The sequence below is a fragment of the Branchiostoma belcheri genome, unplaced genomic scaffold, assembly GCF_001625305.1.
Source record: "Branchiostoma belcheri isolate BF01 breed outbred unplaced genomic scaffold, Haploidv18h27 scaffold12, whole genome shotgun sequence".
Classification (NCBI taxonomy): domain Eukaryota; kingdom Metazoa; phylum Chordata; class Leptocardii; order Amphioxiformes; family Branchiostomatidae; genus Branchiostoma; species Branchiostoma belcheri.
Window position 1 is genome coordinate 349,800 of NW_017802602.1, and position 16,270 is coordinate 366,069.

At 41.4% G+C, this 16,270-nt stretch overlaps 1 protein-coding gene across 2 annotated transcripts in view; it reads left to right on the forward strand.

Moving 5' to 3' along the window:
- The window catches only part of LOC109462761 (SID1 transmembrane family member 1-like), a 16,217-nt gene extending 2,125 nt beyond the window's left edge, over window positions 1–14,092 (forward strand). The window contains exons 2-27 of one of the 2 annotated variants that reach the window (XM_019759348.1): window positions 665–1,076; window positions 3,207–3,328; window positions 3,829–3,990; window positions 4,451–4,595; window positions 5,056–5,139; window positions 5,703–5,802; window positions 5,909–5,971; window positions 6,110–6,203; window positions 6,329–6,378; window positions 6,543–6,629; window positions 6,780–6,895; window positions 7,249–7,322; window positions 7,713–7,779; window positions 8,090–8,163; window positions 8,458–8,532; window positions 8,973–9,030; window positions 9,176–9,218; window positions 9,442–9,516; window positions 10,096–10,232; window positions 10,587–10,689; window positions 11,040–11,119; window positions 11,371–11,417; window positions 11,763–11,868; window positions 12,066–12,176; window positions 12,469–12,582; window positions 13,145–14,092. In XM_019759348.1, coding sequence (XP_019614907.1) covers window positions 882–1,076; window positions 3,207–3,328; window positions 3,829–3,990; window positions 4,451–4,595; window positions 5,056–5,139; window positions 5,703–5,802; window positions 5,909–5,971; window positions 6,110–6,203; window positions 6,329–6,378; window positions 6,543–6,629; window positions 6,780–6,895; window positions 7,249–7,322; window positions 7,713–7,779; window positions 8,090–8,163; window positions 8,458–8,532; window positions 8,973–9,030; window positions 9,176–9,218; window positions 9,442–9,516; window positions 10,096–10,232; window positions 10,587–10,689; window positions 11,040–11,119; window positions 11,371–11,417; window positions 11,763–11,868; window positions 12,066–12,176; window positions 12,469–12,582; window positions 13,145–13,207 — 2,445 coding nt within the window. In that variant the 5' untranslated portion in view covers window positions 665–881 and the 3' untranslated portion in view covers window positions 13,208–14,092. The other variant, XM_019759349.1, reaches the window with a different exon arrangement.
- The last annotated feature ends 2,178 nt before the right edge of the window (window positions 14,093–16,270 follow it).

A 16,270-nucleotide genomic window follows, 5' to 3' on the forward strand; every position in this document is an offset into this window, starting at 1 on the left:
ATTTCGGCCAATTTCTACTGTTTTTCCAGCGATCCGCGGTGCCTGGTAGAGGCTACCTTTCACCCAACATACATGGCGCCATCCATGTAGCTTCTACCAGGCGTCGCCAGGGGGAGTTGTTACCTAGCTAGTACCTCTTCCTACTAGTATTTGGCCAATTTCTTTACTTTTTCTACTCTTTTCAGTCGAAACCTAGTAGAGATTACCTTCCTAATCTCCAGGCAGATCCATTCCTAGGGTGGTAAAATACAGTATCAAATTGTCCAGGCAGTAAGTATCCAGTCGACTGAGATAGAGAGAGTCCAATACGCCACCCAACTTACTGCCTGGCCAATTTGATACCCCCGTGTCTTTTGCCACCCTAGGATCTGCTTTAAGACTATACCTTCCATGACCATCCATTCATTCAGCCGCTCCCGAAGCCTGGTAGAGACTACTCATTCATAGCCTCCCCCAGGCCTTTCTACGGGAATACGGATCGGCAAAAAAGAGAGTAAAATTGGCCAAGAGAGTCTGGCCGCGGGGAGGTAGTTTCTTTCCCTCTGCGCGGCCAGTCAAACCTACAAGGCGGCCAAACTCCCCTGGCAATTATTCTCCTATATAGCCAGCGTAGTTAGCCTGGTAGAGACTTAAACCATTCATTCATTCATGCATCCCGCGGCAGACTGCCAGTGACCCCAGGCACGTTTCGTCACGATCACATGACCCTATGATCCACACGCCCCTACCCGGAACCGCTACCAGCCAGTACTACTGAGAACACGTCACATCACTCTCTAACCTCACCAGACGGGGCGGACAGTTCTCGCCATGCTGAAACCTCCAGCGTTCTCTATACAACCTCAGGACTACTAAAGCTCACGGCTCAAGCTGTAGAAAACATGGCTACGGGCGGTCGCCGTTTTCTAGCTGTTGCAGCGCTGACTTTGTGGGTTCTACTGGCGACGTCTGTGTCCGAAACCGGAACGCAGTCCTCACCCGCCCTGCCCGCTAACTTCTCCGTGGCGTACAACGGTACTGTGGGGTCGGGAGAGGCCGTCACCTACACTTTCACCTACCAGGAGCCGCCGAACACGGTAACCCGCTTATCTAACGGGTTCTTGTTGTAAGGGGGAAGATCTGTGAACGCTGGCGAGGTGGTTATGTACATGTACCTGTGTGTGGTGAGCATACCGTATAGCAAACCATGCATGCATGTTGGTGCGTAAAGCCGGATCCCTTTCATATCCACATGGGAAATATTATGTCTTCCTGGTCGCTGCTATTCACCAAAAGGTCACCTGATGTTGTGGCAGGCTCGTTTCAGGCGAGATTAGTTGATTGGTAAAGATCAGAGAAGGTGAAAATATGATTTTCAGATGTAATTTGGAAGCGTGATGTGCGTTTGCAATGTTTTTACTTTCGTAACTCCTTTCACAACTTGCGATGTAGCAGAACAATGCCTCATAATAACACCATTCATTGTACAACTTCCCTTTTTTCAGAGATGATTATGTTCCGCTCAGTAATATGCATAATTGAACATAAGTTGCAGCCCTTAAGCTTTATGAATTGTCCTTTGACCGGAGCAAGACGAGCGCGCGTGTTGTTTGTAAAGCGGTGCAAACAAAGTACCGAAGCTCCGTGCGGAGCCGAGGCGCAACAGGTGGAAGTTAGCGCGCCTCTCAGCCCGATTCTAGTTTCACCGGATAGACGGAGGACCGGGAAACATTTAAATCTAATGATAGACTGTTTTAGGAGTGCACATTGGGAATTTGTGATGCCAGTAATCGGCCTTCTCTCTCGATTTGCTACCGTATCGGGAATTAGGTCATATTACGGTCATGTTACGGTTTTAGCAATGTTGTGTACTTTACTTACGAATTGAGACAGCCCAAAACGTGTCTACTAAACACATGGTGAACAGGCATGCATAGATAATCATACTTTCTATATTCTTAAAACATTGCTTCTGCTTCACAATTTTATGTTAAATTTGTTGATATAATACTAGCGGTCCCGTTATCCTCAGCTACGGTTTCAAAATGGCGCCCGAGGCGTTTAATTTGTAAGCCTAGACACGTGAATACGCACAGCTGCCCTTGTGCATAGAGTCAATATAATGGACTACTTAAAGAAATAAACAATAGGATATGGCTTACACTGTATCATTTTTCTGATGTCTACATGCGTCTGGAATCTGGATACAAGACAATCTTTGGCTTGTAGTTTTCCCACTTCTAATATCATTTGTTTGAATAGGGGTGTGTTTAAGTTTTGTCTTCTTTGTCTTTGTCTTTTTACGTTCTTATCTTGCCTTCACGCCACCTGTTGTTCATGTGTTGAAGAAAACGTTTTCCTTCTTTTGAATTAACGAAAAAGTCGTAACCCCCGCATGTGTAAAATGGAGTAGCCCTGTTCATAAACTAAATCGCCACGAAGCTTCTACCGGAAAAACCTAACGTATAGTGGAGCGGGGAAGGTGTACGCCTGGTTAACCTGAAACAGAAAACCGCAAAGCTATAAGATATTACATGTAGTTATACTAGTATATCCGCCAATTTGTTTCCTGGTCGGTTGTACTCAAGTCTAAAAAAACGTTTCTTTTTACCGTGGGAAGAACAGACTTTCGCCTGCATACGTTATTCTTCAGAATGTTTGTTACTACCCGCGAATTGATTAATTGATCGGTCACCAAGTTCGTAATGATATAACGTGAACTTTATTATGATATTGGGTTGAAAGAACAGACTTTCGCCTGCATGCATTGTTCCTCGGCAGGTTATGATATTAACAGGCGATTGGTTAATTGATCAGTCGCAAAGTCTGAATTGATATCATTATAAGCATCCAAAAGCTACACATTGTAGTAAGGGCGGGACATTATGTCTTCTGTAGTTTACAAAGAGAGGCCAAACTCCGTAGATATAGTTTTCGACAATTTACCTTATAGGGTGTAGATTAGCCGCTTTTATTTATTATTTTTTTTTGTACGCTGTTCTTTATTATTTATTATATTATTTATTACCTGCAAGAAGCCTTCGGACATGAATTTTAAGCTAAAGTTATATTTGTAATCCCCTTTGCCCCCTCCCCCCCGAAACGACCGAGTCCCACCCTCTCCTGGACCCCCGATTTCATGTTTCTCTGGACGTTTCTATATCATTAAATTGTATAGATTATAATAATTACATTACGATATTCCCCTTTGCCCCCCCCCCCCCCAGACGGAGGCTGTCCGGCTGCACGTGACCAGTCCAGATGCGATCGACTCGCACCCACTGCTGGTGGTGGTTCGGCAGGAGGACGGCATTCTCTCATTCCAGGTCCCTCTTAGGGTCGAGGACTAGTAAGGACACGCCTTTTCATATTTATCTGGACTTAAACAAAGCTCATTATAATGTATATATTATAGAAGTACCTTTGCTTTGTACCCCCATCCTGTCCTTCCAGGTCCCGCTTAGGGTGGAGGACTAGTAAGAACACAATATTTCATTTTTCTCTGGACTTTCTATGTTTACTGAAGGAAGCATATTGTTTTTGCTCTGTTTCCTCTTCTTCTCTATACAAATAAGGCCAATGGCCCGAACCAGACGTCTGTCACCACGGTAACTAGTGTTGGGTTACATAATGTTGCAATTTTGAGCAGGAGGGATATATATATGATCATATATAAGAGAGCAGACCATATGCAAACTTTAGGTAAACGTTATGCATCTGCAAATGTTACCTTTCTAGTTTTTTATTTATTTATCACCTCACTTATTCATGTTTTCGGTTACATCAAGGAACTATAGACACAGTCAGATGTTTGTTCACCCTAGACATGAAAATCCTCCTTCCCCACAGCTATCTGTTTAACGAGATTGAGCGAACGCTGTGCCCGGCAGAGGAGGAGGCTGAGAGAAGTGCTGACGTCACCAAAACCGTGTACGTACAGCTGACGTCATCAGCGGCAGCGAACGTGACGTACTCCCTCACGGTCACCAAGGTCGTGGATTTCGACTTCGGGTAAGTCTGGACGTGTTGCATGTCTGTTGACTAGCTGGGTAGCAAACGGTCAACGGTTTTTATTGAAAGTACATGTAGATTGATATTCTTGGAACATTCTATTTTACTTGCTCTCGTTTAATTCTTTTCTATTCAGTCCATTTTGTTCTATCTATTCTATTCTATTCTATTCTATTCTATTCTATTCTATTCTATTCTATTCTATTCTATTCTATACGTATGGACGTGCTGCATGCCAACGGTGTGTATTGAAAGTACATTGATATTCTAGGAACATTCTATTCTATTCTATTCATTTTATTCCATTCTGTTCTATTCTATTCCATTCTATTCTATTCTAGTCTATTCTGTATCGAGTTTATTCTATTTACTGTATGCTATTGTATTGTATTTTATCTACTCCAGGTTTAGAAATCCCGATTTGTTAGATGTATAACATTACAAACTCCTTGTTTATCAGGTACAATGACACTAAGGACATCTCCGTGTCGCCCGCCGAGCCGCAGTACTTCAGCTTCACCTTCCCGGGTCACGTGGACACCGTGGTCGTCAGGGCAACGGCGCAGGACGACAAGTGCTCCGTACTCTCCCTGCAGAGGGCAAAGGTCAGAGAGAAGTTTTTATATTCACCTTCGCAGAACAGAAGGAAACATAATACTGTTTTTTGCTGTTTCTTCCTCTTCTTCTTCTCCAAACAAATATGACAGAACAGAATAGGACAGAAAACCGCCACATCAGATATGCGTCGAAATGAATGGCAACGTCATATCTTGATCTCCTTTTAATGTATTTGACAAGAAATGTTCAAGTTTAACTATAGCCACATCTTTATATGCCTGTACAACAAGTCTTCTAGGTAAGACTCTGGTCTTTACTTTAGTTCCCTTTGTGAGGCTTTTTGTAATGTTTTTGTGTGTTTGTATATGTATTGTAATTTTAATTTTCACTTGCCAGACAATCAACTGTAAAAAATCAGTGTTACTCAGCATGTTTTGTACAGGCTGCGAGGCTGTTTTTTAATGAATAAACTGTTAAACTGTATCTTGTCCCTTCCCCTCCCCGCAGTGCCCGGTGTATGACCTGGACAGTAACATCGAGTTTTCGGGGATTTTCCAAACCTTCACCAGTTCAGCCGCTATCACTGTGCAGGTACGAGCTTTGGGAACTCACGTACTTCATGTGTATGTGTGTTGCAAAATTGTAGACCTACATTTGTACTTATATGAATAGTTTTATCATGTTGGCAATAGATTGTCCAACAATGCTCTCTATTCAACGACCTAGCCTTGGGAACTGACGAACTCATGTGTGGTACAAAATTATAGACCTACTTACATGAATAATCATATCATGTTGGCAACAAGTAGGTTCTGCAACAAGGTTCTCTATTCAACGACCTAACTTTGGGTGCATGGTACAAAATTGTACACGTACTTCCGCTTATGATTTTATCGTGTTGGCAATAGATTCTGCAAAAAGGCTCTCTATTCAACGACCTACCCGTAGCTGCAGTACGAATCAGAACCAGACATTGTTGCCCTAAAGAAGGCGACAGACGGTCACCGAAACGTTGGATGTGAAAACCCAATGGTTGTTGGATAAAGAACCTTCCTGCACTTGTAGATTTCTTTTTTTTGCTCTTCTATTGTATCTCTACTCTGTCCTAGCTTCTCATGATGTTTTTGTTGGTTTGTTTGTTTTGCTGAATACAGAAGGAACATTTTCCAGACGGAAAGTTTTACCTGGTAGTTGGGGTGAAGCCGATCGAGTTTGAGTGTACCGGGAAGGCGTACACAATACAGCCGATTACAGGTACTGTGTGTGTGTTTGTGTGTAATGTTAGGTTGTTTGGAAATCAGTAAAGTTTCAATTTGAATACAATTTATGAATGAATGAATTTATATATTTTTTTCTACAGGAGAAATAGACAGGCAGCCGACTATGAAGGAAGTCACCATACACGTGGAGGAAACCCTCACAGGTGGTAGATTTGATAAAAGAAATATTTCTTTGTAACTTGTAAACAATATTTTTCTGGCAATATTTCTTTTTATGTATTTTGTATATAGAAGAGTAGAATTCAGAACTAATAAATTGTTATGGCTATTCCATGTTCCAGAGGCTGACTTTGTGACCGCCGTCCTAGCTGCCCTGGCCATTTTCGGGCTGTTTTATCTGGTTTCAGGACTGGTCATTCTGGGCACGTGGTTCAGGTTAGAACTTCTGGTTAACTTTTCTAATTTCCTGCTCCTTTTACGGATGAATACCTGATTGATCTTGAGGTATTTAGCTTTGTCTATTTTGGGATTTACATCTGATTCGTTATGAACCCATGCAGGGAGAGCAGAAACGGGAAACTGGACCGGGAGATGGACTCGATCGAAGACAGTAAGTCAGGCAAAGATCTGGTTCGGATGTTATCATTTCTTACAAATCTGTAAATTAGAGATAACAACCCAAACTCCAGTAAAATATTTGCCAATTCAGTTAAGTATATTTTCTTGTGTTTCTAATAGCATCAATGAGACTGACTTCTTTCTTTGAAATTCCAGGTTTCCCACCAGAAAATAAGTCTCTTACCGAGACCGGAAAGTCGTCGTACGGGGCAACAGGGGAGGAGGAGGCGCATTCTGACGGGAGTAAGCAAATGATTTAGTACATGATGGTCATACTATTGTACAGTCCTGATAAAAATTTACACTGCACTAGAAATGTTACTCATATGTCTGCTGATTTTGATGATGATGATGCTTTAATTACTAAGTAAACGTTGCTGTTGTGATGTCCAGGAGCAGAGGAGACCGCTCCTGCAGACGGCAGCCCGCCGCGGAAAGAGTCTGTGGACATCAGCAGTTACGACACGCTCGACGACATCGACACGGAGAAGGAGGTTTACAGGACAAAGGTAGATACTTATTATCTACAGATTAGACAAATTTATTCAATCAAACAAAATCGTACAAAAGCAGGAAATGCTGTCGCACCCCTGAATTGAGTACATGATTTTTACAATTAGATACTTCGATTTTGTGACCAAAACTTGTCCTCCTCAAACATTGTTGTTCATTCTAACACCCGTTCTAAGACGATCTATTCTTTGCAATGTTGACAGTGATTGTAGTACTTTTTTTTTGGTGAAAGTAACTTTGGGATGGCCCATTACTGCTTAAGGTTGATAAAGAGGTATTTTTTTAGCCAAATGATATCGTTTGGCACTCGTTTTACCTGAGATCCATTTCGTGCCTCCCCCCCTTCCAGCGAGTTCTGTACGTGGCGGACCTGGCGCGGAAGGAGGATAAGCGACTCAGTAAGAAGTTCAGACTGTACAACAGGTAAGTAAAGTGCCTCTTTCTGCAGCTTGTTTAGGTGTTTAGTTCTGGTATTTATGATTATCTTCACAGAATTGTATTTGCTTCGTTTCCCTTTCCTTTTTTTGTCTTCTGACAACAGCTGAGTCAAACGTTTTGACGATACAGTTCTGCTATTACATAGTTATTAGTTTCAATGTAAAATAAGTTCTAAATAACGTGTTAGTATCTTTTTATGCTAAAGTTGTATGTTCCATACGCAATGATAATCCTTGTGTGCCAAATGAATTATAAATGGCAAATCAATTCAGGACCCTTGTAAGGGAGCTCTGTGAGTCTGTATCGTTGGAGGTGACGAATAAAAACCATTATTATTATTCTCTGTAACATTTATAAAATTTGCGTCACCCGCAGGAACCTCATCACAATCGCGGTGTTCTACGCTCTTCCCGTGACGCAACTGGTCTTCACGTACCAAATCGTAAGTAAAGTATAATATGCAGGTCTTTAACATGTGATATTTCATCTCCCTTCTACCCAATACCGATGTACGTACGTAATGTGTATTTACTGTCCCTCTAGTGAGTACATTTTGCAAAGTTTACGGTACTAGCCACTCTACGAACGCTAAGATAATACGTATAGTACACATGTAGGTAAAGGCAGTTTTGGTGCCAACCATGTGTCTGAAATTCAAGGTTCGTAGTGAATAAAGTTGAAAGTCTATGTAGAAAGTTTGTGTAGTGCGATTGAGAAGTCTCAGTACCCTTTTCACGTTGTTCCGTGCCCAGATGATGAACCGGACAGGAGACCAGGATCTGTGCTACTACAACTTCCTCTGCATCCATCCGTATGGAGTTCTCTCGTAAGCAACTTTTCATATAATATACCTTCCCGTGGAATTCATAGTCATTTCTGCTATAAGCTAGAATCAACTATGCCCAAACACTTGATATCGTCATGCGGATGATGAAAAGTAGTGGGTACTACTTGAAGCGTTTGGCAGTTTAAAAAATATTTCCAGTTACCTGAGTAACAATTTCTTGCGTATCTCATGACCTGGATGCCTTACCTAGATATTTACGAGTGGTTGTTATTATTATTTACTATGGTATAAGGATTTTTGGTTTCAGTAACCAACTTGTCATTTTACCCGCAGAGCTTTTAACAACGTTTGGAGCAACATTGGCTTTGTTATGCTTGGGTTTCTGCTCATGTTACTGGTCTACAGAAGGTACGGCTTAAAAAGTCACTTTATCGAATTGATAATTATGATGAAATTAAACTGTTCTCCAACTCATAAATTTCACTCATCGGAATTTTCGACTGAATCACTCAGTCTTCTTCAGCTATCTGACCCAAATGCTGTGGACACGTGATTTTTCCACGTGTGACGTCAGCAGAGGGTCAAAGGTTGTCTGAAGTCAATCGAGACGGCGGGCGATATCAACTTCAGACAACATTTGGCCCTCAGATGAACTGTAATGTTGTTATCGAAGTGATGCTTGGACCTGAGTCCTAGTATCGGTTTCTATCATCCCTATAGATAATGTAAGGCACGTTGTATGGCTTAGGCAAATACAACGATCCGCAGACTCTGAATTAGTTAATTGTTATGACTACTAGACAATACACGTTTGTTGACCGGTTTGATGTCCTTTCTGTGTACCGCAGAGACAGACTGCACAAGAAGCAAGTCGAGTCGGGAGGGATACATGCAAAGTTGGCCCTGGTTGGTAACTATGTACTACTAGTACTTTATTGAGAAACGTTAACGTTCTTCAATGTTCAGTTCGTATGTCATGTTTGAAGATTCCTTAACATCCCCTGAACTTGAGTCAAAGTAACCACGTCTCTATTTGTGTTCCCTACATCAGGAGTACGGACTTCCCAAGCATTTCGGCCTGTACTATGCCATAGGTATGTAGGGCTTTGCTTTCTTTGTATTCGTGGAAATAATTATGAATGTTGTCATTTAAACGTATGTTCTTTTTATGTATAGCTATTAGAAAAATGCGATACTATAATACGAATGTACTTACGTTACTTACATATTAGGTAGTGTTCACTTAATTTCTGGTACCGTTGTTGGTAAGAAATGTTAATGTTTTCCCATCTAATTGTTATATCTTTCCCCCCTCAGCGCTGGCCCTTGTGATGGAGGGCATCATGAGCGCCTGTTACCACGTCTGTCCCAACTACAGTAACTTCCAGTTCGGTACGTAAGGCACATACCTGTCGCCATATATCTTTATTCTTAACATTATTGAAAGCTATATATCTATTGACATGCCCCTACTGTACTTGGTGACAGTGAGTTCCACTCTGCAAGTATTCTAGGGAATTCGAAGAATGAATTTTTGAACACCTGAATCCTTGGTTGATAACTCTGGTACTTGAAGGCATGGCTATTTCTTGTTCTCTTCTGAGCTGGTATTCTTGGTAGTTGGTATGTTCACCAGTTTATTTGTCATTTCGTACTCTGTGTTGCAGACACGTGGTTCAACTACATCATTGGTGGGCTCAAACAAACAAACAAACAAACAAACAAAGTTGGATTATGTACCGATTTGTGACAATGTGACTGTATTTCAGACACGTCGTTCATGTACATGTACAGATTTAACAAATTGTGCATGTGACTGTTCTGAGCTGAACCGCTACGCCACACGACCCCAGACTACTTGTGTTCTTGTGTTTCAGACACGTCGTTCATGTACATGTACAAATCTGACCATGTGACTGTATTTCAGACACGTCGTTCATGTACAGATTTGACCATGTGACTGTATTTCAGACACGTCGTTCATGTACATTATCGGCGGCCTGGGGATGCTGAAGCTGTACCAGAAGCGGCATCCTGACGTCAACCCGAACGCCTACGCAGCCTACATGTTCTTCGCGGGGGTCATTTTCATGGCCGTCATCGGCGTGGTGCGTCTGTTCGCTCATTCATTCATTCATTCATTCATTCATTCATTCATTCATTCATTCATTCATTCATTCATTCATTCATTCATTCATTCATTCATTCACATATTCGTTCGTTAGTTCAGCCATTCATTCATTCATTCATCCACATATTCGTTCGTTAGTTCAGCCATTCATTCGTTCATTCATTCATTCGTTCGTTCCTTCTTTCCTTCATTCTTTCCTTCATTCATTAATTCACTCACTACCTCATTCATTTTTTTATTCAAAATTCTCATTCAAGAATCCTTAAGAGTTGTGTGTAATATACTGAACATTAATCTATTGCATTTATCATTTGCATGTTATATTTGACAGGTTTACGGCACGAAGGCGTTCTGGGGAGTGTTCACGGTTGTGTACATCCTCGCTACACTGTTCCTGAACATGGAGCTGTACTATATGGGCAGGTGGTCCTTCGGTACGTGCGGAAACATAGTTCTGCTCGGTTTGTAGTGAGGGTTTGTGCAATGGCTAGGGAATTGCTCTTCATCTATCCATCTATCAAACGATATGTGTCCATACACATGTATATAACATGTGATTACATATATACATTTATATATGATTATATAATATACATTAATAATCTATTTCTTTCTCCATTTCAATATACATATCCCTATGTTTCTCTCTCTTATTTATTAATTCATTCATTCAAATTAATCATGTTGATTAAAAAGCCGTCTGTTCTGAAGGTATTAAAATACAGCCCTACTTAATATGGCCCATCCCGACCGTACTAACCGTGGTAACCGTTGTGTTCTCCAGATTTGAAGGTGTTCAAACGTGCCTACGTCATGCTGAGAACAGACTATCTACAGTGTACGGACTGCAGGCCCATGTACACGGTACGTCGCGCTGTACTAGACAAAAGTTGCGATCTAATAAGTCATTCATTCATTTATTTTTTTCAAATGACAACTCTTTCCTTTACAAGACATCTGACGTTTGGAGAACCCACGATTTTCCAAAGGCTGCCTCAGATTTGTCGTCGTGTGACGTGTGTGTATGTAACATGGCCATATTTAAGTCATTAAGAACACGGAAGACCGCATATGGAAAGTGGCAATATGACCTTTTACTCTCATTGAATTTCCAGAGCCGGTTTGTACTCCTGACCATAGGGAATCTGGTGAACTTGGCGCTGTAAGTACCGACATCTCCGACTTATTTGCTAATGTAACAACAAAACCAACGAGCATGACAATCTGATCTTAACTGTTTTTAATGGTTTCTAGAGATGTCTAACCTTCACCGACGAACCATTCTATCCATCTATGTATTTGTTAGAAGTCTCCACAAGGTGGAAGGGATGGCAAAACAGTTGTATGAACACCTTTACAAGTTGCACTCCCAAAACCATTTTATTCCCCTCCCCCTTGCAGGGCCCTGGCCGGTGCGATTTACCAGTTCTGATATGTGTTTATACCCCATGCAGAGCCCTGGCCGGTGCGGTTTACCAGTTCTGATATGTGTTTATCCCCCATGCAGAGCCCTGGCCGGTGCGGTTTACCAGTTCCAGGACTTCGCGTCCTTCCTGCTCGGCATCGTCATCTCCAACCTGCTCATCTACTTCGGCTTCTACATAGTCATGAAGGTACTGTTACAAGTATTGTTATGAGTATTGCTCAGAAAACATTATGATTGCAGGCAACTTTCTGAATTCCGTTGCGGGAGCAGGATATAAGACTTGGTTGTGTAAAACGAGTCTCTTTACTCAGTGCCTTACCAACCTGATTAAACTATTCACGGACTTTCATGATGATTTTGTATTTCCTTGTGTTCTGTCCTTAGATGATCAGCGGCGAGCGGATCAGCGCGGGTTCCTGCCTGCTGATCGCCCTGAGCGCCACCGTCTGGGCAGCCGCGCTCTACTTCTTCTTAGAAGCCAACACGTCATGGCAGGTGGGCCGTTACAGTCTTCATAATGTGGACGGGTTACCCATAAATCTTTGACCAATCATCATCATCATCACCAACATCATATCGACCAATCATAAACAGGAATTAGGGCTTAACGTTCATTGGATCTGACACTGAGCAAAAACCTGTTTACTCTCTGCATATCTCGCCATTAATTTGTGTTGGTGAAGTTGTTTTTGCAATGTTTTGAAACAGGGATTGCGTTAAAGGATGTTTTCTAAAGGATATTCACTGTATAGTTATAGACTGAACGTCTTCTATTTTTCTCCGCCAGAAAATGCCAGCCCAGTCCCGCGCGCAGAACAGACCGTGCGTGCTGCTCGGGTTTTACGACACGCACGACATCTGGCACTTCCTCTCCGCCGTCAGCCTCTTCTGTTCCTTTATTGTAAGTACTGCACATTTTTAAGCTTGAATCTTCACATGTCTGATAGACATCGAAACGTAAGCAGGTGGGAACCTTTACTGGTTGTGTAAGAAGAAAATTATATACCTTTGAATCATCACAATTTATCAGATTTGAAAGAAAAAGCCACATACCTGCAACTGGTTTAAGTGAGCAGCTTACGGATGCTACTTCAAGTTCCGTTCTATGTAAGCCTTGTGTGGTTGGGCATGGCAACATCTCTGGCATTGCAGCATCTTTGCGCGTGTAACCAGGACATTTCATGAGAAAGTCCCGTCGGAGCCTTTCTTAAAGCTGTGCTCGGGGCTTCACATATTGTGCTTTAATTTGTAAATTAATTAGTTAATTACTTGACCCATTTTGAGAATAGTGGATCCAATACGACAAAGTTGGGAATGTATATTGAATGTTGGTTCTATCTGCGGCAATAGGCGAGAAAGCACACCCGTGTTATTGACCATCAACGTAAGCGGTATGTAAAATACAAAGGTTCGAACTTTTTTTTAATTTTGTAGGATTTTGTTTTTTTTCTCTTCTCTTACAGGTGCTGCTTGTACTTGACGATGACCTTGACTATGTAAGACGGGACCAGATTGTTGTGTTCTAAGTCTGCAGTGCCATTCAATGTCATTGTCATTGTCGTTCAATGTAAACAGGAGGTCCTTGGACAATATTTGTACAAATGCCAAAGTCTATGAAGTTATAGTATCAACCTTTAATAATCGGATAGGGTTGCTTACAATTTGTATTAGGTATCAATGTATCATGAAGGTATAGGGTTTCTTATAATTAAAGAAACCTCATAATCAAGAACTCCTAAATTTTGTCTTTCATTTTTGTAAATTGCAGCGAAAGAATGCACGACCATGAATTCTTAAAAGCATCAGAACAAAGGAAACATAAAATAAAGGCTCAAAAGGAGAACAGTAAGACCTACAAAATTCCCAACGATAACCATATGATTTGTACGTTACTATTTGTTGTCCGTTTTGTTGTGGTTTCTTGATCACGTAAATACAACGTGCAATTTAAAAAATATATAAGATGCTTCTCATTACAAAAGATTAGAGTATTCTGTTTAAAGTGTGTATTTTAAAGTATGTGCCTCGTATGTGCTGCTATATCCTCTGTTTTCTTTGTATTTTGTTTTCATGTCCAAAGCACAATCATGAAAGTAAAATTGTAGTTCTAATAGGAGTAAAATCACGAATTCTGAGAGTCGCTACCTCGAGTTCTGCATCACAGATCTACCACGATTACGCCTTTGGGAAATAATAATGCAGCTAAGTACGGATACCGCACAAAAAAGGAGGGTCATTCTATAATTCTACATCTATAATTCTTCAGAACTATCACGATTCATATTGTGTGCCGTTTTAAGAATTCTAACACTTGTGTGTTTGTGTATCTTACAGAAATGGATTATAGTAAAAGATGTTAATGGATTTACGCTGAGATTATTGAAAACATCTGATTCATAGTATGTATAATAAGAACGAAGTTGTGTGTGTATAATAGAACGGAATTATGAATCTCCTATAGTATCGTGTATACAGATGGATAATTGAAATTATGTCTCGTTGATATTCATGTTATGAGTCGAACCTATTCAAGAAGACCACCTGTCCAACGCGACCACTTTTCTTCGGCCCTCCAGGTGGTCGCCTTAGGCAGGTTTGACTTTAACACGTACTAAGTATAATTCCATGGATGGGAAAATCAACATTACCCAACTGTCTCAAACACCCATGGCTACATATGCACCGTCCTAACTTTGACTATGCTAACTGGCCAGTTCCAGATAAAGTGCCATATGTGTTCCCAGGTATTTCTATCAGGGCGACTGGTAAGTCTTTACCCATAAAAGAAATAAAAGTTAATTAAACAGCACCAATACTAAGGGCCACGCACACACTACCAGTATGTGTTGATAATAATTATATCATTCCATCGAATACCAACAAACTTTCAAAACCAAACCTTTACATAAATAGCAGACGTAACACCACAAGAAGTCAACCTTCTCCCACTCCCTAACCTAAGTAAACCCCTGCTAAACAACTGTTTATGGCGACTTCACCACTAGCCCTGTCCTGGTTTATGGTAAGTCTTGTGATGTTGCTCTTATCCCCAAGAAAATCTTTTGGTGGCCGCAAAAGACAGTATCAAATTGGGCAGACAGTATCCATTAGCCAGGCAGTATCCATTAGCCAGGCAGTATCCATTAGCCAGAGCTCGAGGAATGTCCATTAGCCAATGGATACTGTCTGGCCAATGGATACTGTCTGGCCAATGGATACTGTCTGGCCAATGGATACTGTCTGGCCAATGGATACTGTCTGGCCAATGGATACTGTCTGGCCAATGGATACTATCTGGCTAATGGATATTGCCTGGTCAATTTGATGCTATCTCTTGCGGCCACCAAAACATCTGCTCTGAGATGACTGCTCCTCAGCTTCAGACGTAGCGGCCGGCTTTCCTGTTCCCGGCGATCACCCTCCGGTCTGCACTGGCCAGGAACAGCCTGGAGGGACGAGCCAATCTTATAAGTACAAAGGTGTGGTTCTTGTATTGCTGCTAGACCTCACTAAGTCTTGTCAACACAATTTATACTACTTATTAGATATACTTGAATTATGCTTAACCTTCTATATTGATTGCCTATTCTGTGTATTTTTATACTTGATGTCATCGACTATGTAAATTTTGATGTTGTATGATTGTGTGTTTTTGTATGGGGGAGGGCAACTTGTAAAGGTGCGTATGCACCTGTTTGCCCTCCCTTTTACTTTGTGAAAAAAATAAACAAATAAACAAAGGAATAATCAAACTGTTACGCACGACTAAAGTTATGTAAAGCGTAAGAAGCTTTCAGACGGCATCCATAATCTTTCTCAAGTCTTATAAGGACTCCAAAAGTTACATTTGATCACTGAATTTTTTCTATAGCATTTCTTAACATAAATAGCCAATATGAAAACGACATAAGCTGTCTTGCAGCATCGAATACAATTAAGAAGCTGATATTGTTTAGCCATTAGATATTGAAGATATTGAAGAAGCTGATATTGTTTAGCCATTAGATATTGAAGACCAGCAAACACCTTAGATTATAAGGCATACCACCAGGACTTCCAAAACCTGAGACCCCCCGGGGAAGACCACCCAAGAGGTGGAAACACCAGATCCAGAGTGACACAGGGATTACTCTAAGAGAAGCAGAGACTATTGCCCTTTATAGAGCTGGCTGGAAGTACCTGACGGAGGGGAGCAAGGGGCCAGTACCTGGCCTGGGCATATAGGCAGGCAGGTAGGTATTGTTCAGCAGCTGATAGACCACGTTTAAGACTATGTCGAAGGTCTTACACTAGATTCCTGCTCAGAGCATGTTATGGGGATTACTATGAGCCGTTACCTGACATTTCTCCTTTTCTCTACATGTATTTTACTGTTTTACATACCAAAACTATTATGAAAAACTTAAACTGTTCTCCAACTCAAAATTTGACTCACCAGAAATTTTCGACTGAATCACTCAGTCTTCCTCAGCTATCTGACCCAAATGCTGTGGACACGTGATTTTTCCCACGTGTGACGCCAGCAAAGGGTCAAAGGTTGTCTGAAGTCGATATCGCCCCCCGTCCCGGTTGAGCGACGGTTGAAGTGC